Consider the following 27,131-nt stretch of genomic DNA (forward strand, 5'->3'; position numbering starts at 1 on the left):
TTTGGCGGGTCCGGGCTGGGGATTCGAACCCGCCACCTTAGGTGTACGTGGCTGGCGCCTTAGCCGGTTGAGCTATAGGTGCCGAGCCAGCCCTTCCAGTCTTGTCTCTCCTTCCTCTCCTCATGCTCAGGTGATCCTGAACTACTCTCTCTGCCCCTCAGAGATGCCCTACTTTCTTTCACTTTGAGGACTTTCCACTCATCTTTTCATTTCTGCTCTGTAGACCACCTTTGCTAACTCCTAAGCCAACACTTTAAGAATGAGTAGGTATTATCTTCTTTAGCAAAACATCATGCTTTTGGATTATGTGCCCCACCCCCATCTTGTATATTCCCACAGCACGGCATTCCCCACTGGTCTATAGCTCCATGGAGACAGCAACACATCTGCTTTACTGGTATATTCCCAGGGCCCAGCATTGTGCCCGATACTTATGAGACATATTTTGAATGAATGAACAGCTGAATAAATATAAATCTGTCAACACTACCAGAACACAAAGCTCATGTACATTCATGGAACAGTATCCACAGAGAGTACCTGTCCCTTCCCCACAATCACCTTTTACCCAACATCATTTTAGTATCTTGTGTTTTCAAGTCTTTAAGGGAAACTAACAGTAAGTTCATAAAAACTTAGAGAGTCAATAACACCACTACTTAGCCTCAAATTTCTCACTTGTAAATAGGATGGTTAAAATCAGTGTCAAAGTGCTTTTGAAACAGCAATGCATTATGTAACTGTGAAATGATACGAATATTCAGTGAAAGCTTGAAGGAAGTTTTTCTAGTATAGAACCACAAGTGCTAAAGGTGACTATGTTATTGTGATTCTGCCAGTTTTCTAGCTGCTTTCCTTTCTTTTTCTCCAAACAGCTATCAGTTAAAAATGTCTTCACAGATGTCTTCCCAGATTCATTATATTTCACACTGCCTTCCCATTTTTCAACTGTGAGAATAAGTGGAAGGTATATGTAACTGTTTTAAATGGGCAAAGGTGATGTCTTTTTTTTTTTTTTTTTTGAGACAGAGCCTCAAGCTGTCCCCCTGGTAGAGTGCCATGGCATCTCAGCTCACAGCAACCTCCAACTCCTGGGCTCAAGCGAGTCTCCTGCCTCCGCCTCCCAAGTAGCTGGGACCACAGGCGCCCGCCACAACGCCCAGCTATTTTTTGGTTGCAGCCGTCATTGTTGTTTGGCGGGTCCGGGCTGGGGATTTGAACCCGCCACCCTAGGTGTACGTGGCTGGCGCCTTAGCCGGTTGAGCTATAGGTGCCGAGCCGTAATGTCTTGTAAGAACTAAATATGCTCGGTATTTCAAGGGCCATTTTCAGAAGTGAAATGCAAAACATCTCCCTTCAGGTCCCAACTTTTGCCTATTGGTGTTTATTTTTTTCTATGTGGATTGCCAAGAGTTATATTCATGATGGATATTAAAGAATGAGTAGGGGTGGCTAATAATATAGCATTTACTTGTGCTGGGCAAACTCCTCAAAATAACTCGGGAGGTAAGCACTAGTATTATTATGCTCATTCAACACAGAGAAAAATCTATCTTAGATGTAAATGGTCAGGGAGCTTTTTTTGTCTTTGTTTTTTTTTTTTTTTGTGAGACAGAGTCTCCAAAAAAAGACTCGCCCTCCGTAGAGTGCCATAGCATCACAGCTCACAGCAACCTCACACTCTTGGGCTTAAGAGATTCTCTTGCCTCAGCCTCCCAACTAGCTGGGACTACAGGCGCCCGCCACAGTGCCCAGCTATTTTTATTTTATTTTTTTATAGTTGTCATTGTTGTTTGGCAGGCTCTGGCTGGGTTCAAACTATCCAGCTCTGGTGTATGTGGCTGGCACCCAGCCATAGTTAGGGAACTTAATCTTGCAATTGTAATTTTTAAACCTCTCAAAAATTGTTAATATAAATAGTAGATGTTTATAAGTTCCGCGTTTCAAATTATTTCATTCATCAAACAGAGATAGTGAGCTGCTCCTAAGGGCTGAGGAAACAACGAAGAAGAAAGCAAAGTTACAATTTAATGGGGAAGACTAATGAGCGAGTCATTAAATAAATGGCCTGAAGTGGGCGAAGTAACTGTTGCTCTAAGGTGGCCAGAGTGCCTTCAAAAACAACTTTTTTTAAAAAGATTTTTTTGGGAATAAAAAGTAAAGTCCCAAACAACCCTAGGAAGGACAGTTTCCCCCACTACTGTTTCATTATTTTACAGCTTCTGGGTAATGCTTGGGTCATTGCTATCCCAGCCTACATTTTATACAAGGATAGAGCAAGAAGTTCCTGCTACTATACAAATGGAAAAATGTGGGGCTTTTTTCCCCCTCTTTTTATTTCTGGAGGGGAATGAGGATTACAAACTGAAAAAAATATGCTTTAAAAAAGATTCTTTTATTTCAAAAGAAATCCTGCCCCGGAACTGCAGTTTTTCTGTAGCTGACCTGGAATCGTTCCCCGTCCTCGCTGCAAGCGGCTTCAAGGTAACATGGGAACCTCCCCCCCTCTTATCCACCTCGAGGCCAGCACTGGTGATAGCTCAAAGTGTGCCTCTTATGGTGAGGGCTATGGCTTAGGCCCTAAAGTCGCCAACGAGCCCCACCTGGAGATTGCGGTGTAGCAGCACCGCGCCTGCAGCCCGAGACGTCCCCTGCTTCCTCCGCGGCTCCAAGGGACCTACGCCTAGGTACGCGCTTCCAACCTAGAGCGCCTTCCCGCTCCACCCCGCCTTCTCCTCCTCGAGCCCCGCCTCGAGCCCCGTCCCCGCCTCGAGCCCCGCCCCCGCCTCGAGCCCCGCCCCACCACGCCCCGCGTTCCCCTCCTCAAGCCCCGCCCCTTCCCGCCCCTTCCCGCCCCACCCGGCGCTGCGCTCACTGCTTGGAGCCCCGCCCCGCCTCGACTGTGCCGGGAGCTTCTCGCGTCGCCTGAGGCCCCGGGGCAGGCTTCCGCGGTCGCCATGACGGCGGCAGTGTTCTTCGGCTGTGCCTTTATTGCCTTCGGGCCTGCGCTCGCCCTCTACGTCTTCACCATCGCCAACGAGTCGTTGCGCATCATCTTCCTCATCGCTGGGTGAGGCGGCCGCGCCGGGAGACCCGGACGCCCGGGCTCCCTTTCCCCGCTGGGGGTACCGCGACCAAACGGCTCGACCGTGTTAGATGTTTGGACGGGTGGACGTTTGAGAGGGGAGAGCGGAGACCCTGCTCCCCCGAGGCTTTTCGCCCCCTAGGAAGGAGCTCGCACTGTGGATCAGAGCCCGGTGCTTGGCTTCGGAGGGCTTTTGCCCAGGGTCCCGGGGTGGGATTTCGTAGAGCTGCCAAAGTTGTATGACAAAATTATGGATGACTTCATACGTACATCCTTCGTTTTTCTGGAGAGGGAGTCCCTAATTTCCCTCAGATTCTCGGAAGCATCTGAAATCCAAAAAGGGTTAAGAATCGTTGGCCTTAGGATAGTATTTCTCTTGCCCTCTCCCAATTAGAATTACCCGGGGCCGGGTGCTTTAAAACATGCTGATGTCTACCACCACCACCACCCGCCCCAGATCAGTTTAATCAGAGTGTCTGCTGTTTTTTTAAAGCTACTTTTAGATGATTCGGGTGTGCAGCAAAGGGCGAAAACCTTCTCAAGCAGGTGTGCATCTTCACCTAGCAGCTTAACAAATACCGAACTCGGGTGGCCAGTGTGGTCATTCATGATCCCAGTTTTCATCTTCTGGCAGCTTCTTACTGAGTGGACATGCCACGTCTCTTTACACCAGCCGAGGCTAGTGGTTCCCACTTTTTCTAGCTACTTCATCTCCCACCACTGTATTGAAAATGCTGCATCACATGTTATTTTAAAAACAATAGAGATTTAAGATAAAGGTTTGTAAAACTTGCTATATAATCATTAGAATCCACAGGATTGTTGTAAGACTCTAGTCTGAACTAGGTCAGAGCACTGGTTTTCAGCTTCTTGATTTTATACCAATCCCTGCATTAATAGGGATGTGGATTTTTTTTGGAAAAGACACAGTTTTGTTTTTTGCAGTTATTTGACCATTAAATCCATAATATCTGGTAAGGTTTTTGTTTTTGTTTTTTGAGAGAGTCTCAAGCTGTTGCCTTGGGTAGAGTGCCATGGCGTCACAGCTCATAGCAACCTCAAACTCCTGGGCTTAAGTGATTCTCTTGCCTCAGCCACCCAAGTAGCTGGGGCTACTGGCACCGGACACAGTGCCCAGCCATTCTTTGGTTGCAGTTGTCATTGTTGTTCAGCAGGCCCAGGCTGGATTCAAACCCACCAGCTCCAGTATATGTGGCTGGCACCCTAGCCACTGAGCTACAGGAGCTGAGCCTCTGGTAGGTTTTAAGGATATGAAAATTACAATAGTCACAGGTTATGTATTTTATTGTTTTGGCACATTGATGGGTAAAGCATTGATGGAGGAGGAGCCGTTAACTACGTTTATAGCTATACAGTTCTTGGCAGATAGGGAAGTAGAGTCATTAAAGAAGAGTAATTTTGTTGGAAAATCTCACATTCCTGTTGAATGACATGTTTGTAGTTTTGCATATAGGAAAATTAAGGTTCTTCATGACTTTCATAGATACAACCAAGATAGAACTTTAATACCTTTTATCATAGGCTTCTGATAATTCTTGGTAATATGCTAGCTTCTTTATTTCTTGCTAATAGCAAATATTAAATTCTGTTTTCCCTAATGGAATTACAAATTGAAAACCAGGAAGCCAATGGGGAAATGTACCATTGATGAAGAACTGCTGATCCACAGCATCACTTAGGAGGACTTTTTTTTCCTTATCAAAAAGTCAGGAAATCTGTTCCTTTTCAAGCAGGGATTTTTCACTTTTGAATCATTATTAATCTTGTACTTATGTTCCCTTGTAACTTTCCCCCCCCTATTTTTCAGAGCTTTCTTCTGGTTGGTGTCTCTACTGTTTTCATCCCTTGTTTGGTTCGTAGCAAGAGCCATTACTGAGAGCAGAGAGGAACCAATACAGAAATATCTGCTGATCTTTGGTGTGCTGGTCTCAGTCTTTATCCAAGAACTGTTCCGGTTTGCATATTATAGACTTTTAAAGTAAGTTAAAGTTTGTGTTACCTTTTCTCCCCACTTAGATTCTGAGATGCAATTTGGTCATTTGAACCCTAAATAGAATATGGTATTTGAGGACCCATATGAGAACTATTTTCTACGTAGTTCTAAGCAGAGATTAGTACATTTCCAGTCTGAAAATATTATGTGTTCTTTTAACTTGTAGACATTTCTCCCTCTATAACTTACTTCCTTGAAAAAATAATTAAGAATTTATGCAGTGCCAGACACTATCCTAGGCACAGGTGATACATCAGTGATTAAAAAAGTCTCTGGCCTCATGTGGGAAGAGACAGAAATGAATGAACAAGAATTGTAGTATATATTAGAACATAAGTGTCACAGAGAAAAATAAGCTAGAGAGATGGTCACTGCAACAATGACAGAAACCATCTTAGCTTAGAATTTATACATGCTTCTCTTTGCCACCACCTAAGATAAAGAACTTTTATGGAAATCATGCTTTCCATTATTTTGACTGTTTTAGGGGAATGTGGGAGTTCATTTTGTAATATTTCCTGTAGTTTCAAATCTATAATTAAAAAATACTTTCAAAAAGTCTTAGGTTTCTTTTTTTGTGCCAGAAAGTAGGTCTTCTATAGGACCCCTGAGGACCTCACATGAAACTACTGATTTGAAACATAGCTTGAACTGTATTTTCTTTCATGCAGTCAAGGAATTTGCTTCGATTACGTAGTAGGACTTAGCAGAGTAATAAATGTGCCATTCTTTTTCATTTCTGCATATAGGAAAATTAAGGTTCTTCATGAATTTCATAGATACAAACAAGACAGAACATTAAGACCCTTTTCCATAGGCTTCTGATCATTCTTGGTAATATGCTAGCCTTTTTTATTTTTTTTGCTTATAATAGCAGATATTGAATTCTATTCTCCCTAATGGAATTACAAATTGAAAACCAGTAAACTATTACTTAGAAGCAAAAGTCATAGGAAAGGGTTAAAAATGAAATTCCTATTAATCCCTGGAAATATTAAAGAGCAACAAGTATCAAGTGTGTTAACTATGAAATTTCTGCAGGAATACAACATCCCTAACATGGCCATCTAGCTGTGGTTAAATATTTCTGGTATGTGGTAATTACTACTATTCTGTGACTGTAATTTTAACTGTAGAATATTATTAAGGTAATCAAAATCTCCCTTTTTCTGATCTCTGCCCCACTTATGAGGTAAATGAAAATCTGTCACATGTTTATCACATTCCTCATTTCTTCACTGGACCTCAGAAGGCATGGTTGTGCCTTCCAAACCCTTCCACAAGCAAAGTCTATACTTTTTTGTCAGGCAGCATGTCTCTTTTTGTCAGTGCCTAGCTTCTGCTCAGAGCCCAGCACAGTATTCTGCAGTGTGGTCTGAGCTGTGCCCTAACAGGCCACAATATCCTTAATAGCTTCAGATTGCACTGGGTTTTCATGTCAGCAACATCATTGGCTCATACTCATTTTCATTTTCATGCAATGGTTCTCATGTTTAAAAGCATGTGATTTCTAATACAGAGTATCAGTTAAGGACAGGGGTTTAATAACCCCTTAAGACTTGGACATTCTGATACCTGACTTATCTGGAGTGATTAAGTGGATATCTTCTGTTCTTTACTGCCTTATTTCTTGGTTGTTTCCGCTTAAAATGTCTACCTTTGCTTGGCACTAGCCTTTGGCTTCAAAGGACTGTAAGCTGACTATGGGTCCACAATTTTAATGAGGACAGGAAGGGAGTAGAGCCACGTGAGGATGGAATGTCAGTCTGTAGGCTCTTATGCTAGGAAATTCAGAGAAACCTCTTTGACCTTCTGGGGAAACCATGTTTGGTTCTCTGAAAGGACCTTTGGAAATTTTCATATAGCTGGTAGGACAAACCTATACTAACAGGTACCTCTGTTACAGGATAAAACACCTGATGCGCCTCAGGATGCATCTTTGACAAGTCTTTAGAATATTCAAAATTTTCCTAGCAAATTTTAGAAATGTTGGATGTTATGTGGTTGTGTTAAAACAAGTTTGAAAACTTACACTTTATTTATGACTAACATTATGTGGATACATTTAAATTATTCTCTTATGCTATACTACATTTAAATATAGGGACTTTGGTTTAATCAGTATTTTATTTAGGCTTGGCACAGTGGCTTATCCCTGTAATCCCAGCACTTTGGGAAGCCAAGGTGAGAGGATCACTTGAGGCCGAGAATTCCAGACCAGCCTGAACAAAATAGCAAGATCCTATTTCTGCAAAAAATAAAAAAAAGTAGCTGGGCGTGGTGGTGTATACCTATAGTCCTAGCTGCTTGAAAGGTGAGGCAAGAGACTTATGCTATGGTGGCATAGTTCACAGCAACCTCAAATCCTTAGGCTCAAGCAATCCTCTTTCTTCGTTGCCTCAGCCTCCCAAGTAGTTGGAAATATAGGTATGAGCAACAATGTCCAGTCAGTTTTTCTTAGAGACCCTCTCTCTTTAAAAAAAAAAAAAAATTGTTTATCCACTGCCAAAGTAGGTTTTGAACTTGTAAGTTTAAAGTTCTGCCTTAATAGCCAGGCATTATGGTGGGCACCTGTAGTCCTAGCTACTTGGGAGACTGAGGCAGGAGGATTGCTTGAACCCAGGAGTTTGAGGTTGCTGTGAGCTAGCCTGATGCCAAGGCTCTGTAGCCTGTGACAACAGAGTGAGACTCTGTTTCAAAAAAATCATAAAGTTTTACCTTAACCAAATTTTTGCTATCTGAATTTGATGCCAAGATTAAAATTCTGAGGACTTGGACCAGTTTTTTTTATAAATCGATAGAATTGAATAAAAACATCTGTCATTGAATCTAACAAGAAGTTTATTTCATGGATCAGGACTTGGGAACAGTCACTTAATCATGAATGAATAGTAACTTTCTGCCTGGCAGAGCCTTGCCTAGTGAGAAATTGGCATGTAACTGCAAGTGGCCTTTCTACTGTAATTTTCTTTTTTTTTTTTTTTTGAGACAGAGCCTCAAGCTGTCCCCCTGGGTAGAGTGCTGTGGCATTACAGCTCACAGCAACCTCCAACTCCTGGGCTCCAGCGAGTCTCCTGCCTCCGCCTCCCAAGTAGCTGGGACCACAGGCGCCTGCCACAACGCCCGGCTATTTTTTTGGTTGCAGCCGTTGCAGCCGTCGTCGTTTGGCGGTCTGGGCTGGAGATTCGAACCCACCACCTTAGGTGTACGTGGCTGGCGCCTTAGCCGGTTGAGCTATAGGCGCTGAGCCTCTACTGTAATTTTCTTTGAGAATCTGAGTTAAGTTGCCTAAAACAGTGTAGGCAACTCTGCATTGCTTGAAACTTCTACATGTTGCCTAAAGCAGAGTTTTTTCTGTTTGGATTAAAACTTTTATAATTTAATTTTGTCTTATGATAAATATTTGGTAATTTTAGAAAATCATCCATTTATAGAAAAATGTTAAGATAACCATTACTATAATTTTTTAGGAGGTATATCTATTTTTAAAAATTACTAACATTAAAAAAAAATTCCTAACATAGCATATTTAATTTGTATGCATATTCCTGGATACTTTTCCTTTCTTATATACCCATTCAAGAAAGAAAAGAACAAATAGGAAAGGTAGTATAATTTATCAGTAGTTTTTCAAAGTTTCTATTTTAAAAACTGAGGTTCTTTTTCTTTTTTGTTCTCAGAAACACAATAATGAATGCAAACAAAGAATTTTCCATTTCAGTAAAACAGAAGTGAACATGAAAACTGATGTTTTGTACTTTCTCACTTCCTGGTGTTAACATTTAGAACTGTTAGTGTCATAACCTTTCCTCCCACAAACTCCTATAACATCAATGAGGAAGTTTCTTAAACTTCTGAAATTATGTATTTAATATATTTGTGATAGCAGTTTTGCTGTAACAAATAACTAACATCTTCTATTCTTCTATTTATTACTTCTGTTTATTATTGAGCAATTTATATACAACAGAAATCCTCCAGAATTTGATTCTACTATATTGCTGTGTTTTTTATGGAGATTATTACTATTTTATGTGTTTCATAAGCTTTAGTTATCCCCTTAAACTATCATCACTATGATAGGTAAGTTTATTTTACTTAGGAAAATTGGACATTTTAGTTTGTTACTGTTCCAGGGAGAGAAGATAGTCACTTAAATTTCTGACTTGTGTCCCTTCTACCAACAATACTTTCAAATGGAGAGCACCAAAATGGTGAATCGTTTCTTTAGAGTCTAGAAAAATAAAGGACATCTTATTATTATCTTGGTTGAATTCTACATTGTTTTAATTTAATGTAATGGTATTTATATTTATGTAATGAATAACCCAACTATAATGAATGTGCATACCCTGAAATTTAAAATAACACAATGCCCAGATAAGAAATATGTCTTGGTTATTTTGTCTATTCTTAGAGTTAATCTAAATCTTTTGTTTCAAAACTTGCTGAAAAAAATCATTCTAAGGTGTTCCAGTTCTTTTATTGCCTTAATGGATATACTTTATAGTAAATACAATTCAAATATTCTTTGAGTCAGGATCTTACAATTTTGCAGAGTTTTCTTTCTAACAGGGTATTGGTAATAGTGATGGTAGTGGAACTGACTAGCCACACCTAGCATTCCTAACACATCTGCATGGGGGCTGGGGCTCATGGTAAATTTGTGAACTGGCCGGCGTCACTCTGGAGATCATTTCTTGTTGCGCAGTGTTCCTTTCCTTCAAATACATATTTATCTCCTGTTTGAGGGTAGCACTTTATCTCTGAAGCCTAATTGGGGATATAAAATGAATATGTAAAATATTTGAGAATCAAAAGATCATATGATTGAGTACCCACATGAGAGTTCACTTCATTAACCTTATAGGATTTAAGGTTAAGGAGAGATCAGTGATTACTAACCATGGAGAGAGGCACCTTTTTTTTTTTTTGACAGTTTCACTTTGTCACTCTCAGTAGACTGCCATGGCATTATAGCTTACAGCAACCTCATACTCTTGGGCTCAAGCAATTCTTTTGCCTCAGCCTCCTGAGGAGGTGGGAGGGATGATAGTGCCCACCACAATGCCCAACTATTTTTAGAGCTGAGTTCTCGCTCTTACTCAGACTGGTCTCGAACCTGTGAGTTCAGGCAATCCACCCGCCTCCACCTCCCAGAGTGTTAGGATTATAGGCTGAGCCACCAAGACCAGCACCTTCTTTAATAAATTGCTGCCTGGACTAGATTTTGAGGGATGAGTTCAATTTTGGTTCTGTGGAGAGGAGGTACAAGGGAAAGTAGGAGAATAAGCATAGCTCCAGTAGAAGATAAAACGAATGAATGAAGATATAGTACTTTGGGAAGAGAAACAAAAATTCAGAGTGGTAGATACCATAAGATAATTAAATATTTACTAAGCTCAGAAAGTACTTGAAAATATTTCTTTTTTTCTTATTAAACTCAATTCATGATGGCTTGTTTACTTAATATGTTTCCTTTATTTTTCTTTTATGTGGAAGTTATAAAGGCAAATGTTAGTTGGAAATTTGGGTTTTGTTTACATGAAATCTAGATTTAGAGTATAATGTTACCTGATCCAAAGCCTCAGGTATCTGGATTTGCAGTATCTTGTGTACTTTCCCAGTATACTACTTTGATGTACTGCTTTTCTTCTTTTCCCTTAATTATATGTGTGGTTTTATTTTAGAAAAGCCAATGAAGGTTTGAAGACTATAAACCCAGGTGAAACAGTACCATCTATGCAGTTACTGGCCTATGGTAAGTTAGAACTGCCTGGTGTCATAAGAAAAAAATTAGAATTGGCATAAAAGTCATTTTTATCTCTTGTATCTTTTTAGATTTCAAATTGTATTTTATTACTGCTTTGGTCTATTGGTGTACATTATTATTACCATTCTCTGGGTTCCTTATGTAAAGGATAGTGATTACACATGACCCTTATCTGTATGTCCATTAAGTATTAACCAGGTTTGAAAGTTAGGGGTTTTTTTTTAATTTCCTTGCTTATTTTTTATTTTTATTTCTTTGCTTTTGTTGTTGTTGTTGTTGTTGTCATTGAGACAGAGTCCCACCCTATGCCCTGAGAAGAGTACAGTGGCTTCATAGCTCACTGTAACCTCAGACTTGGGCTGTGGGCATCCCGCTGCCTCAGCCTCTGGAAGCCGCTGGGAATACAGGCGCTTGCCTCGGCACCCGGCTGGGTTTTTTCATTTTTTTTAGGAGTTGGAGTCTCACTCTCACTCAAGCAAGTCTCCAACTCCTGAGCTCTAGCAATTCTCCCTCCTCAGCCTCCCACAGTGCTGGGATTACAAGCGTGAGCCACTGCACCCAGCTGAAAGTTAGATTTTTAACAAATATTTGTTCTAGTTAACTAAGATTTTCTAAGCAATGTACCTGTTGTCTTCTCTGGATGTTTACATAACTTTGGCTTTTCTATAAGGATTCTTCATATTAATGCAGTTAATAACCCTGCATATTATTATTTTAGAATTATGTGTACAGATTGGACCCAAGTTCCCAAGTTTGGCCTGGGAATTGAGTCCTCCTTAAGCTCAATTCCAGTTCTAAGCTAAACTAAAGCCAGAGCTTCAGCAGCCTATCCTCCTCTGTCACACCTGTTTCTTCTATACCTTTCCAAATCTTTTTCTCTTTTTAATTTCTCTGCTGCTTTCTGCTGTTCATTGCCTTGGCTCATCTCCCTTCTTTCTCTATTCATCATGCAGCCAAGCATGGGTTCTTTCTACAGTCAGCTGCTCTTCAACAAGAGCATATGCACCCTTTCCCCTCCAACAAAATAGTCTTAGCTACTCCTTGGAAATTTGATTTGCAGAGAAATCTTAGCAGGAAAAGTTTTTAACAATGTTTTTCTTCCTCTTTAGTTTCTGGCTTGGGCTTTGGGATCATGAGCGGTGTGTTTTCCTTCGTGAATACCCTGTCTGACTCCTTGGGACCAGGCACAGTGGGCATTCATGGAGACTCTCCTCAGTTCTTCCTTAATTCAGGTATGTGTCTCGTAGCTGTCAGTGTTCAGGCTTCTCGTCTTAATGATCATACTTATTAAAATTTACTGGCTTAGGAATTCCAGTGAATGGAAATTTATTTCATGCCTTTTTTTATTTTTGTAGACACAGTCTCACTTTATCCCCCTCAGTAAAGTACCATGGCGTCACATAGCTCACAGCAACCTCCAACTCCTGGGCTTAGGCGATTGTCTTACCTCAGCCTCCTGAGTAGGTGGGACTATAGGAGCCTGCAGTTGTGGTTTGGCTGGGGCCAGGTTTGAACCTGCTACCGTTGGTAATGGGGCTGGCGCCCTACCCACTGAGCCATAGGTGCTGCCTGCCTTTTTTTTCTTTTTGTTTTACAAAATTATTCAGCTTTTATTAATTAGCACCTTAGAGGAAACGAAGATGATAGGTGAGGTAGTAAAGCCAGGATAGCTCCCTAAACAAACGGAAAGGAACAAAGGCAGACAGGGCTCAGAAAGCCATCTGAGCACAGGGAGGCAGCACCCTTTGAGACTGGGCCTGGACCCAAGGGTGCTCCAGTACCTGGGCCAGGGGCAGCTGTTCCTGGGGCTTGTATCAGAGAAGCTTGGAGATCAGGTCCTGGGCCCCCAAAGGCATTATTTGGGGGAACCTCACATCTACCTTGAGGATGCACCTGTAGGTCTCATTGTAGGAGGTGCTCTCAAAGGGTGGACTTCCCACCAACAGCTCACAGCAGAGCACCCCAGTACACAGATCCACCTTTTCATCATATGTCCTCCCCTCGACCATTTCAGGGGGCAAGTAGTCAAGTCAGTCCACACACTGTCTTTCTCCTCAGAGAGGGGGTGTGCACAGACCAGCCAAAATCTGAATCTTCACCTCACGCCTAAAACCCAGAAGCAGGTTTTCTGGCTTAATATCCCTGTGAATCACTTTCTTGTCATGGCAGTAAGTCAGGGCATCTGTTGATTCCTCCTTTATCGTGGCTGTTCACTGCTCATCAAATGTGTGGTTTTACTGCGGGTCCTTGTACAGCTCACCCCTTGGAGCATATTCCAGAATCAGATACACACAGTGAGCATATCAAGTGAGTAATTGTACAGCATAGGATATTGGGATGTCTGACGGAAGGATGGAGGAAAGGTCATGGTTGCCCCTGAGGCCCAGCACATGATGCTATCTATCATCAGTGATTGGTCACCACACAAGTGGCAAACTATGCCGGGACCAGAATAATACAGCTCAATTTGGGAGTGCGTGAAAGTAGAACAGGGATCAGGCATTAAGATTTGGGTGCCTGACAGAGATTTACATCATGTCATGAATTCCTGGGGGTACTATGAGCAGGGGATGTAGAACTTTATTCTACACGCTCTGGGTTCAGATGTCAGAGGCAAACAGGTGAATGAGTAAAGACCTAGGGCGGGAGTCTCATGCTGAGACAGTCTTTACTGCAGGTGCGCCTGGATTTCAATTTCCCTGCGCTGCTGGTACTCCAGTCCTCCTTTCTCTATCTGTGACTTAAAAAGAACCTTCAGGGCCACAGTAAAATAGCTTTCCTTGAGCCGAGCCTGGTACACATTTCCAAATTTCCCCTTGCCTAGAGGGCGCCTGATTTCAAAATCATCAATTGTGAGTCACCTCGTGGCTGGGCTGCCAAGCTGAGCTGTGGGGCCTGCTACAGCTGGGGGCTCAGCTCTGCCTGCCTGCATCACAGATTTCGGGCAGCTCACGAGGTCAGAGCTGCTGACGCCTTTCAGAGCCCTTTGGAACTGGAAGCTCTTGTTCAGCAGATCCTGGAAAGGGGTCAGGGGGGACGTGAGGCCCAGGCCAAGTCTCTTCCAATTCGCTGGCTCCCGCAGCCTTGTGTGGGGGGTGCCAAGCAAGGGCCACTAGCTTCAAGATCTGACATGTCATGCCTATTTCATGCCTTTTAAAAACAAAATAATCTTAGGCACTGCAAAGCAAAAACGCTTAGAAAAATAAAAATTTTGGCTAGAGTGTTTTAGAACTTTAGGGTAGAATTTGGCTTACATTAAATTTGTTTTTATTTTGTGATATTAACAATGTTGCTATATAGTTGAAATTGTAAGAAATGTATTTTTAAAGGATGTGTGTTTTTTTGCTTTTATGATTTTATATTTATCTTTGGTGTAAACCCTAATGTTTAATTAATTTGTTGTTGTGGCTTTTTGGGATAGACAGTATAATTTAATCTTGAAATTGTGAAGAAAAACAGAATAATAGATGAGTTAATGTTTTTATCTAAGGATTCAGCTAAGAGGACCAACTTCAAATTGCCTTCTCATCTACCAGCCAAAAAATTGTGATGCAATGATCACAAATTTAAGAGATTTTAATGTACATAATGAATATGAGAATTTCTCCTAAATTCCACAAAAATACTCTTTAAAAAATAGGTACCCATTATTTTTAGTCACTTCCACAACAGTTATGCCATTGAAGTAGGTGACCTCACAAGCAAATTCACTGTTTAAAGTCCATGCAGAAGCTCCTCAAAGAGCTTACCCTTTAGTAGAAGAAATAAGAAAAAGAGTTTCAATGATAGTTTAAGGTAATAGTGGAAAAGACATAAAGAGGTATGACCAGTTATTTAAAAATTACTGCAGTAGATTAGAGACATCCTGCATGTTGTGTGATCCTAAGCCCAGTGAACACTTATTTACCTTTCTCAGTATACCCTTTGTTTCCATTTTTGTTCAAGTGTTGGCATCGCTAGTCTAGATTCTCACTACCCATCCCCAACTGGCTAGTCTTTCTTTGACACATTTTCCATGTGAATCCGCCCTGTATGCAGCCACCAAACTAATCTTTCCCATTTCAAAAATGTTTTGACTTTCCAAGGTCTGCAGGATAAAGTCAGGGCCCTTTAAATCTGGCTGCAAGCTAGAGGACATGAAAGTATGTTAATAGATCATATTTATTTAATGATGTCATGCAAATTATTTTCTTTTCTTTTTTTTTTTTAAGATACAGTCTCACTCTGTTGCCCAGGCTGGAGTACCATGGTGTCCGCCTAGCTCAAAGGAACCTCAAACTCTTGGGTTGAAGGTATCCTCCTGCCTCATACTCCTGAGCAGCTGGGACTACAAGTGTCCACCACAACACTTGGCTAATTTTTCTCTTTTTAGTAGATACAGGGTCTTGCTCTTGTTCTTGCTCAGGCTGGTCTTGAACTTCTGAGCTCAAGGGATCTTCTTGCCTGGACCTTCCAAAGTGCTAGGATTACAGGCATGAGCCACCATGCCTGGCCAACTTGTCTTCCTCTTAAACATTTCATAATAAGAATATTTCTGGCAAATTGTTAATGATTGATTATACTGAGTGTTAGGTTTTAAAACCAAATGCAGTATTCATAGTTCAAGTCTCTTAGTGTTCAGATGTAGCACAGTGGCTCATGACTATAATTCTAGCACTCTGGGAGGCTGAGGCAGGAGCATCATTTGAGGTCAGAGTTTGAGGCCAGCCGGAGCAAGAGTGAGACTCTGTCTCTACTAAAAATAGAAAAATTGGCTCAGTGCCTGTGGCTCAAGTGGCTAAGGCGCCAGCCACATTCACCTGAGCTGGGGGTTCAAATTCAGCCTGGCCCCGCCAAACAACAATGACGGCTACAACCAAAAAATAGCCGAGCATTGTACCAGGCGCCTGTAGTCCCAGCTACTTGGGAGGCAGAGGCAGGAGAATCACTTGAGTCCAGGAGTTGGAGGTTGCTGTGAGCTGTGATGCCACAGCACTCTACCTGGGGCAACAGCTTGAAGCTCTGTCTCAATAAAATAAAATAAAAATAGAAAAATTAGCCATTGTGGTATTAGGCACATTGTGGCCATTAGGCATTGTGGCAGATGCCTACAGTCCCACATATGTAGAGGCTGAGGCAGGAGCATTGAGCCCAGGAGTTTGAGGTTGTTGTGAGTTAGGCTGATGCCACAGCACTCTAGCTTAAGCAACAGCAACAGAGTAAGACTGTCTCAAGAAATAATGTCAGTTAGAGTTCAAAATGAAGTAATAAAACATAATCATAAAGGGGTGTTAGTGCAACAGTTCTGTTATTCCGTCTCTTATACAGCTTTTATGTATACTGCCACAGAAGCAATTTTCTTTCGATCCTCCAGTTTTGCCAGCTTCTTTCACTAGATGGTGCTAATTCCCTTCATTTCGTTCCCTTTAGTGACTTAGTATGTTTTCATAAGATACTTAAAATGATTCTTTTGGAAGAAAGTAAGATTTGCTAGCAATTTGGGGATTATATTTGTAATTTCTATGAATTCAAGGAAAAATTCAGTATTCAATAAGGTAGCTTAATGTCGTTATGGCTTAATGTCTAAGGCCAAGTTAAGATGGCAGACTGGCCATGCTGTGAATATGTACCTAAAGAATAAAAGAACAATTGCTATTTTATCATGTGCAAATTTCTGAATTGTTTTAACATCATTCTTTAAAGCAGGGACTTTGAGTTAAAAATTTAAGAAATTCTGGGCGGCACCTGTGGCTCAAAGGAGTAGGGCACCAGCCCCATATGCTGGAGGTGGCGGGTTGAAACCCAGCCCCGGCCAAAAAAAAAAAATACTGCAAAAAATTTAAGAAATTCATGTTTATTACATTTAAAAATAATGCCCCCAAATTTATATGTGTTATATTTGTGTTATATATTATTTGTAACTGCTATTAACATTTATTTAGACATGAGCTTTTGTCCCTTAGTAACTTAATATGTTAACATATTTCATCACAGATGCCTAAATAATAATCAGAATAAACAAGGAATGTAGGGGTCACTAATTAGCTTGAGTATTGCTAATCCAAAAATCCCCCCAAATCCTCCAAAATCCAAAACTTTAAATACCAGTATGATGATGACCAGCAGTCAAAATGCAGCAAAACTGTATTTCATGAACAAAATTATTAAAAGTAATGTATAAAGTTACCTTCATGCTATGTGCCAAGAGTATATGAAATGCAAGTTAATTTCATGGTTCCCATCCCCCAAGATATCTCATTATATATATGCAAATAATCCAAAATTCTAAAAAGTCTAAAATTCAAAACACCTCTGGCATTGCAGATAAGGGATACTCAATGTGTAGTATATCTATGTTGTGTTAGTAAGATATATATATTGTGCAATGCCTGTCTGTACATAAGTTTTTATGATATAAGCATAATCTATAATGTGTAGGTGGGAGTTCTTTTTTCCCTGCAGGAACGGAGGTAAGAAAGACATTGTTCATTGGGCAATGGAAGTATTATACTTGCATCTAACCTTCAATTTCCTGATCTTTCAGGCAGAGCAAAAATAATGTCCAGCTCAGAGATAAGAAATAAATGGAATTAATTCAGAGAATATATATTTAAGTGCTTTATAAACCCTAAAATGGCCTAAGAATATTATTAAGTTAGAGAATTTGGTTCTTGAGAAAACAATTTATAGAGAGAATAAATTCTCTAATATTATGTGGAATCTGAATTTATCACTCTAAATTATCTCTCTCATGCTTTAGAAGAAAAAAATGTTTTAACTGGTAGTCAGTAAAAAAGAGACAGCTCATATTTTGTTTTTAGAACTTCCTCAAATCTTTTCATTTTCATTATATTTTCTAGGCAGTGCACTTATCTAGTTAAGGTTTTAAACTTTTTAGCCACTAAACATTTCACTATGTGAAATCAATACAGGTAATGGACCACATTGGGAGTGTATTCAGTTCTGAGCATGTGATTTAACAGGAATGCTGAAGAACTAAAATTTATGTAGAAAAAAACATCAATGTAATGAAAGATCTAGAAGCTGTGTCCTATGGGATATGTTTAAAGAAAGAGAAATACTGAGCTTGAAGAAAAATAAAAAAGAAATATGGGTGATTAGATTTTTGTCCCAATTTGTCATTTCCTATAAAAAAATTACACATCCACACACTTACGTGGCCTCTTGGTGACCAGAATGTATTTTCCTGCCCTTTGACTTTGAGTTTAGTCACATGACTTGAACTGGCTAATTAGCTGTTATGTGTAAGTTAGAGGCTTAGAAAGCACTGCTTGGTTAGATCTGCCTTCTTGGACTCTAGTCATATGCCCTGGGTAATTAATGCCCACTTCAACTGGGACCCCTCAAGAACACCAGAAAGCAAACCAGAGCCCAGCCTAGCAGCCTGCAGCAGAGCTGAGCCCAGCCCTGATCAGCCAATACACAGTCAGCCTTTAGACCTGTAAGCATTGGAGTAAATCCTTGTTACCATAATCCAGTGAGGTTTTTTGGTTGTCACCTCACTTTTTTATTCATGATATTTCAAGAATAATCTCTACAGTGTGGCAGTTTGTCTAAGATTTAGACTTTTAAATTAAAGCTCTTTGTAAGCAAGACTATCTCAATACCTACATTAGCAGATTCCAAAGTACTAAAGAAAATATCTCTTATAGCAAAGAAATATCTCTTAATGATACAGAAAAAATGATTGGCAATAGAACTTAATTTGCAATTATTTCCTTTTCTGGATTCATTAGAATCTTAATTTCTCACAATAAATCGTCACAGTTAACTGCCTGTTTATGACATAATTATATGCTATAAATATCAATTTTGTCATTTTTTCATTGTTTTCATCTCAATAATAGTCTTTAAGGTGCTCAAATAACTGAGAATAGAAAATTGTACTTTTCGCAGTGTTCTTTTATTAAACCTTGACCTATCATGAGCGCTAGTAGCCTGAAATACATTATAAAGTGCATATCCCAGACTTTGCATTGCATAAACAGACAGCTCACAGTCTCTGGCTGAAAGAATGGCATGGGCTATGGCTCTAAGACTTAATAGCTCATCTAGATGTGTTCCAGGCCACCGTGAGTCACTGATGCCTATTTCCTCACATGGATGCATGGCTAGCCTCTGCTGATCACTTTTTGGCTCATGCAGTTAGATGACTTCTGTTTCTTCATTCTCTGTAGGTCTTCTTCATGGGTGAAATGGTCCTTATTTTCTTCATCCATGGCTGCCTTTAATTTATGTTGTTTTGGGGGTTTTGTTTCCTTTTCTTCAATGAATTTCAGAGATTTTTTTTTTCATAGCCATAATGAACAAGATACTGCGTTGTAAAGATGATTTGTGTTTACACAAAAGGCACATTTTTAGAACATCATCTAGTATGATATCACGCTTCAGCTCCATGGGAATATATTTTTTGTTTATTACAACCAACATTCATAATTAGAAAGGGGGAAAATCACCCTATTTTCAGCTTTATTGCTTAAGCTAGCCTTCCTGAGCAACTTCAGTGAAATCCCACACAGTTCCGCGGCTGTGTTGGGAAGCTGTGCTGGAAGGCCGGCATTTACCGACCTTCTCCATGCCCACTCCTCACTGATGAGACTCTTCGTGACTGGGACCTTGCACCAGGTCATTCTTCTGCCTCGCCAAAACTCTACTAAAGTTCATATCAGGGCTGTTGCCTCCCACAGCTTCTAGAGGGATGGTTCATGTTGTAACATGTTTCATTGGTATACTGTGCAGTTTTCTAGCACTATTCCTAGAACAGATTTTAGTCAGATTACTCAGAACCAGACTTATCTGCATAAACGTTTGGAAAGCTTGGTTCTTTTGCGAAATTAATCAACCTTGTGGTTTACTTTAATGGCTAGATCTATTGGATTTTATTACCGCTTTCATTACTCCAAAGTCTTCACCAAAGACTTATATTTGAATATTTTTCTTGAGATTGGAGTCTTTTGTTTCAGGAAGTAAGCTGCTGTTTCATCTCTAGTGGTACTTTCTCCTTACCTCAGTGGAACAACAATTTGAAATACTGCTGACTTTGTACCAGAAATTCTGGGAAATAGAAGACAGTGGAATGAGATCTTTAAAGTAGTGTACCCTGCAGTCTTCCTTATCTCTGTTGAGGCAGGTTCAGCCTTCCAGTTGCCATGGCTAATTATTTCATAAAACGATTCTTGATTCTTTCTTTTTTCTCATAACATCCAATCCAACTGCAAATCTTGCCTTCAATTTCCATTTAAATCTTCATCTAGGGTCTTATGTGCTCGGTTTTGCTTTATAATGGCAACAGGAATAGTTTGAGAGCTCAATTGGAGTAAATGTTTTGTTTCATTTTGAGACAGTTTGAATTTTTCACCCTGGGTAGAATGCTGTGGCAACACAGCTCACAGCAACCTCAAACTCTTGGGCTTAAGTGATTCTCTTGCCTCAACCTCCCAAGTAGCTGGGACTACAGGCACCCACCACAATGCCTGGCTATTTGTTGTTTGTTGCAGTTGTCGTTTAATTGGCCCAGGACTGGGTTCAAACCTGCCAGCCTCAGTGTATGTGGCTGGCACCATAACCACTATGGGTGGGCACTAAGCCAAGTAAATGTTTTTTATAAAGATAAATCTGATGGTGCTTAAAATATTCTAGGCCACAGACAAACAGAAATTAATTTCACAAAGTCACTGAAGCATTAATAGAAAGTAACAAAATCCTGAGAGCCCATATCCACTGCCTGCCACCTGACAGTGGATCCCCCAGTACGCAGTTATACCCCAGGCTCCTGTGAGCAACTGCCTTGGATCCCATGGTCCAACAGTAGCTCCAGCCAATGAGTTTTGACAGGGTTTGTTGTGCAGCATTTTTGTGACTGTAGCAGACTAATACAGGGAATTTCAAATATTTTTAAATGTGCCACATATGAGAAAAAAGGTGAGTTGTGTTTCTTCAAAGAGTCTACCTAGGATCAACAAGCAGAAGTTAGAGCAGGGTTTCTCAATTCAGCGCCATTGATATTTGGGCCCAGATAATTCTTTGTTGAGGAGCTGTCTTTTGTATCTTAGAGACACTGAAGATAGAGTGTTTAATGGCATTGCTGGCCTCTATGCATTAGATTTCAGAGGCATTCTGCTTACCACACTAAGTCATGGTAAACAAAATTGCCTATAGATATTAACAAATGCCCCCCCTCCCCCACCAAGTCCGTAAAATCACCCCAGTTGAGAATCAGTTAAAGGAAGGCAGATTAGGGTTTGGTTTGAGTGGGGACTCTCTCACAGTGGCTGTTTAATACCATAAGCTCCTAAGTTGGAAGTATTTGAAGTAGATCTTGTAGGATTGATTTTTTGCATGTTGTAGGGGACTAGATCAGACAACTTCTAATGGACCTCCTAACACTGACTCTCTGGGGTGATGGGCTGATTTGAGGAGAATGTTTCATCATTCTTATAAATATGAAATGATACATACTGTTTAAACACTTGTCATTTGCGTTGCTTTGAGGACATCTCTATTTTGATCTTGTTGGTGTTAAGGAATAATACTACGCCTTTCTTACCACTGTGTAATATGAAATGATTTCAAGATACATTTTTTAGTCTTGGACAATTTTATTTGATTGGTAAAATCACAATAAAGCAGGCCACAAAATTCTTTTATACTTTTTAAAGCAAAAGTTTTAAGCTAAATCTCCATCAGAGAAAAACATTTTTAAAAGCATTAATTTAGTTTTGGGGCCTGATTTCTACTTGTGCTAGGTGATGGGTGATTTCTCGAGAATCCAGAGAGTTTTATGCAGACCTTTCTATTGCTCAGAAAAAGAAATCGAAAGCCCTTTGGTGTTCATATCCTGCCTCTGGGCTGAGCCTTGGCAGGAAGACTTAGGGAGTCTTCTGTCTGTGGCTGCCACCCCCCAGCAGCAGTGCTTGGCGCTTTGTGACCTAGTTAGAGATACACTGACCTTGGGAAGGGAAGCCAGGTGACAGCAACTTCCGTGCTGGCAGGAATGCAGTATTGAAATCGATTGCTGTCTTAGGCTATTGTTTTTGCAAGGACAAAAGAGTAGTTATCAGGAATGAGGGACGACAACAAGTGTGAAAACAAGAGTGCCTATGAATCTGTGCTACAGCACTTGGGGTATATTCAGAAGGGGTGGAAGAGCCAAATAGTAAATATTGCCTCTTAAAGATAACACTTGAAACATTTTGCTTAGATATAGGTTATATTGAAACATTCTCTACCAAGAGAATTTAATATAAGAAATTAGTAGAAGAGGAAGTCCATTATCACACTAAATAGCTCCAGGTGGCCTAAACAGATACACATATAGTACTGGTTAGAATATTCAGCTTTCTGATGCTCTAAAACATTAGAAATTATGGAAACTCCTTTTATTAATCTGGGTTATAAATTAACTTGTTTTTTTTGAGACAGTCTCCCTATGTTACCCTCAGTAGAGTGCTGTGACATCACAGCTCACAGCAACCTCAAATTCTTGGGCTTAAGCGATTCTCTTGCCTCAGCCTCCCAAGTAGCTAGGACTATAGGCACCCACCCCAATGCATAGCTATTTTTTTTTTTTTAATTATTGTTGTTGTTCTTTAGCAGGCCCTGGCTGGGTTCAAAGCCACCAGTCCCAGTGCATATGGGCACTAACCACTGAGCTATGGGTACCAAGCTGCGCCACCCCCCCCTTTTTTTGTAGAGACAGAGTCTTACTTTATTGCCCTAGGTAGAGTGCCATGGGGTCACAGCTCACAGCAGCCTCCAACTCCTGGGCTTAGGTGATTGTCTTGCCTCAGCCTCCTGAGTAGCTGGGCACCCGCCACAATACCCAGCTATTTTTTTGTTGCAGTTTGGCCAGGGCCAGGTTTCAACCCTCCACCCTGGGTATATGGGGCCAGCGCCCTTAATCACTGAGCCACAGGCACCGCCCTGGCCCATTTTTTTTTTAAACAATCATTGTTTCTAGGTGCTTAAGAGGCTGAGGCAGGAGGATTACTGGAGCCTAGGAGTTCAAGGTTACAATGAACTGCAGTTATACCATTGCACTCCAGCCTGAACAATAGAGCAAGACTTTGCTCTCCTGCCAAACGTACATTTGTGCCTGTTTCTGCCTTGATCTTTCTGATTCTTAAAACTCAGCTGGGCATAATGGCTCACATGTGTAATCCTAGCACTTTGGGAGGCTGAGGTAGGACAGAAGTTTATACTACCAGGCTGGGCAACAGTGAGACCCTGTCTCTATAACAAAAGAATTAGCCAGGCATGGTGTCATGTGCTTATAGACTCAGCCACATGGAAAGATCACCAGCACCCGGGAGTTGGAGGCTACAGTGAGCTATGATCATATCACTACAGCCTAGCCTGGGCAACAGAGCAAGACCCTGCCTCAAAAAAAAAAAAAAAACTCCCCATCACCAGGCATCCATCTGCAGGAAAGCTTCCTTTTCCAGGATCATCACCAGATTTAAAATACATTTTGTTTCGTCTGCCATCAAGGTTTTGAAAATTGTTCCCCTTCTACTTTAGTTAAAATATTTACCATCATTTACTGAAATGATGACTGTTTTACTAGTTATAAAAGCTTTCTTTCCTCCAACAGGTATTATGTCTTTTTGATAGTTTTGCATGTTTTTTACTTCATATAAGTGAAATGGTATGCATTTTTCACAGTATGGAGAGTTTTTTCCCCACTTAATGTTATATTCTTAAGATCATCTGTATTATAGATCGTATAGTATTCCATTGTGTGAATATACCATGATTTATTTATCCATTCTGGTAATAACAGACATATTATTCCAGACAATGCCAATATAAATATTCTTGTATATACTCCTTGTACAGTGTGTAAGATTGTCTCTGGAGCAGTGGTTCTGAAAATCCATCATGCATCTGAGTCACCTGCAGGGCTGTTTCAGCATGGATTGCTGGGCTCCCACCTAGTTGTTTCTGATTCAGAAAGTGTGGATCCCAACAATTTGTATTTCTAACATGTTTCTAGGTGCTGCTGACCTATTAATTTGAGAATTAATTGTTTCAGGGTATAAATGTAACTATGGAATTGCTAGAGTGAACCACAGAATGCAAATTTCCACAATAATTGGCAATGCTGGATTGTCTTCCAGCAGTATGAAAGAGTGTTTTCACACTTAAATTTTTGCCAGTCTGGTGGGTGTTAATGGTATCTGATTATGTGGCTGACAGGGGAAATCTACATTCCTTTTTTTTTCCCTTTTAAAACTTGCAGAATATATGGGGCTTGCCCACTTTAAATAAAGTTATCCAGCACACAGAACACACAGACACACACCCGCACGCAGTTTCTTCGTGCTGATCAAATTCAGTGCCAGTTGCTTAATAAGAACCTTAGATCATTATTATGAGTTTTAATATTTTATTTTTACCTTGGCCTTTAAAAAAAAAGATCTGAGGGGAAATTCCACTTTAGTGAGGAAGCTTGTTTAAATGGAAGATACTCCTGTTAATTGAAGTCTCTCAGGGTGGAAGGCTAGTTGGGAAAAAGTTAGTTAGACATCGCAACAATTTTATTGACTTCCTCAGGTAAATTACTTGAGAGCCACATCCAAGCCAACTTTTTGTTGAACAAGTTCACTTTCCAGATGAGAAGCTGCTGCAGAGTGGATCCCACTCAGAAATGTTGCTTTTTGAGTTAGAGCACGTGTGTCTGGGTCCTGTTTCCCGTCAGGCAGGGGTTAGACTCACTACGGCACAGCAGAATCTTGAGCTGGGGGCAGTGGCAGGGTGCTGAGTGGGCACTGGTGTCTGCTGTCCGTATGAGGGGGCGCTAACGGTTGGCTGTCTTTCAGCTTTCATGACGCTGGTTATCATATTGCTGCATGTCTTCTGGGGCATTGTGTTTTTTGACGGCTGTGAGAAGAAAAACTGGTACATCCTTCTTATAGTTCTCCTGACCCATCTGCTGGTGTCAGCCCAGGTGAGTGTTGCCACCATGTTCAAACTGGTTTCTGGAACTCAGGTCTGTGTATCTAAATGTAGAGTCTTCTCTAGATGGAAAACATGCTCAGGAGAAAATTAGGAAATTCAGAAATGTCATTTAGGGGAGTGAATGGATCATTTCTAGGTCTTACTGCAGAAAGGTGGCTACTATTAATTTTTTTAGTGGGTTTCATTAAAGATTTTTTTTCATGTCTTTTTTTAATGGGTGTAGTCAAACATGAGACAGTCTTGCATTATGCCTATGTTATGAAGCACATTTGAAGCAATTTCCATGATATTAGAAATTCTTTATGATATAAATTTAATAGCTTTATGTATCATTACATAAAAATTATTACAACTTGTTTGATCACTTCCCCTTTGGGTGTTGTAATGCTGTCTTGAACATTCCTGTACATGACATATTTTCAATATGTTGTTTAGATTCCAAAGCATAGAATTATTAAGCTAAATGGTGTGAGTGTATTTTTTAAGTAATTGATGTAAATTTCTAAAATTATCTTCATACGCGTCAAACCAATTTTGCTCATTCTGATCCATAACCAGAGGGTCCATTTCACTCTTCCTCACTGACACCATGATAATGCCAGTCAAGTTAAACTTGACTAGATCTGTTTTTAAAGTACTGTTTAATGCTTTGGGTCTGACTTTTATTATAATCCCTCATAAATGTACATGAGAATTGTTCAGACCTCATCCTCTCTCACCTGATGCTGAAAAGGTCCCTTCTAGTGACAGCTGCCTTATATACTTCTCTCCTCTCCAGCCATTTTCTTACACTGGGCTTCCTGCCCTCTCATCTGTCTAAAATGCAATCTTATTGCCTCCCTCCTCAAAACCTTTCAGTGGTGCAGGATACTAAAGTTACTTGTAATATAGAATGGCAGCTATGTAAAGCCACATCTTTGTTGGAAAAAGACTAGAAAGGGGATGGATCAAAATATTAACAACATTTGCCTCTGAGTGTTGGGATTGTGGATTCTTTTTATCATTATTGTCATGTTCCAAATGTTCTGTAACAGTGCTTTTATAATCAGAAATCCAAACACCCTTCTTATGGATCCAATGGCTATGTATTCAACAAATAATTATATTGAGTACCGTCTGTGGTGCAGGCACTGTCCTAGAAGAGCAAAACAAAGATTCCTGGCCTAGGGGGGAGAGGCAGGTGATAAATAATAGACATAATAAGGAAGAAATTATATGGTATCTTAGGAAGTGATTGGTGCTGTGAAAAAAAGGAAAAACCGAGCAAGCAATTGGGACCCAGAGTGTGTGTAGGGTGGGGATCTCACAGATGGTCAGAGTAGGCTTCGTTGTAAAGGTGACATCTGAGCAAAGAAGTGGAGTGTGGAAATTGGCCACGTGGCTGTCTGGAGAAAGCATCTGTACTGAATAGCCAGTGCCAAGGACCTAGGAGTAAAGGCTGTGTGTGGCACACCTTTGGAAACCGGGTGGCCAGAGTGGCTGAACAAAGGAGAACTGAGTGGGAGATACTGACAAGGGTTGCCAGTGGGAGGGAAGTAGGTTGGAAGTGAGGGCCACACCTGAGTAATGAGGACTTTGGCTTTTACTTCCAGTGAAATGAGGAGTCAGGCTAGGTGCCCGTAGCACAGTGGTTACGGTGCCAGCCACATACACTGAAGTTGGTGGGTTCGAACCCAGCCCCAGCCAGCTAAAACAACAATGACAATTGCAACAAAAAATAGCTGGGCCTTGTGGTGGGCACCTGTAGTCCCAACTACTTGGGAGGCTGGGGCAAGAGAATTGCTTAAGCCCAAGAGCTGTGAGCTATGGTGCCACAGCACTCTACTGAGGGTGACATAGTGAGACTCTGTCTCAAAAAAAAGAAAAAGAAGTGAAGAGTCATCGGAAAGCATTGAGGAGAGAGGTGTGACCTGACTCAAGTTTTGAAAGGTTCACTCCTCTGTGTTGACGTGAGACTGTTGTAAAGGAAGAAATTACAGTCCTTAAGGAAGGGTGTGATGACTTGTGCGAGATGGCAGTGGAGATGATGAGGAATGGCCAGATTCAGGACATATTTTTGAAAGTAGAGCCAGCAGTATTTCTTGATAGATAGATATGTGAGAGAACGAGCAGGACCAAGGGTGTCTGCAAGGTTTTGGCATGGGCAGCTGGATGGACTGAGTCACCATCAGCTGAGATGGGGAAGCTTGTGAGAGAGGGCTGAGAGTTCCCTTTTGGGTACAGTACTTTGGAGGTGCCTATTGGACACCTATGGGGAGATGTCAGGTAAGTAGTTGGATGAAAAGTTTGGAGTCTAAGAC

General features: G+C 40.7%; 1 protein-coding gene and 1 pseudogene across 1 annotated transcript in view; one reads left to right on the top strand and one right to left on the bottom strand.

Moving 5' to 3' along the window:
- Window positions 1-2,908: 2,908 nt before the first annotated feature.
- Window positions 2,909-27,131, top strand: part of APH1B (aph-1 homolog B, gamma-secretase subunit) — a 29,222-nt gene continuing 4,999 nt past the window's right edge. Inside the window, exons 1-5 of the mRNA XM_003784402.3 lie at window positions 2,909-3,070; window positions 4,914-5,084; window positions 10,790-10,860; window positions 11,982-12,104; window positions 24,693-24,820. Coding sequence (XP_003784450.1) covers window positions 2,958-3,070; window positions 4,914-5,084; window positions 10,790-10,860; window positions 11,982-12,104; window positions 24,693-24,820 — 606 coding nt within the window. The 5' untranslated portion in view covers window positions 2,909-2,957. The remainder of the gene's footprint in view (window positions 3,071-4,913; window positions 5,085-10,789; window positions 10,861-11,981; window positions 12,105-24,692; window positions 24,821-27,131) is intronic.
- Window positions 12,562-13,723, bottom strand: LOC105886456 (annotated as a pseudogene).

This window comes from Otolemur garnettii, unplaced genomic scaffold, assembly GCF_000181295.1.
Source record: "Otolemur garnettii isolate 467f Iridium unplaced genomic scaffold, OtoGar3 scaffold00011, whole genome shotgun sequence".
NCBI classification, from domain to species: domain Eukaryota; kingdom Metazoa; phylum Chordata; class Mammalia; order Primates; family Galagidae; genus Otolemur; species Otolemur garnettii.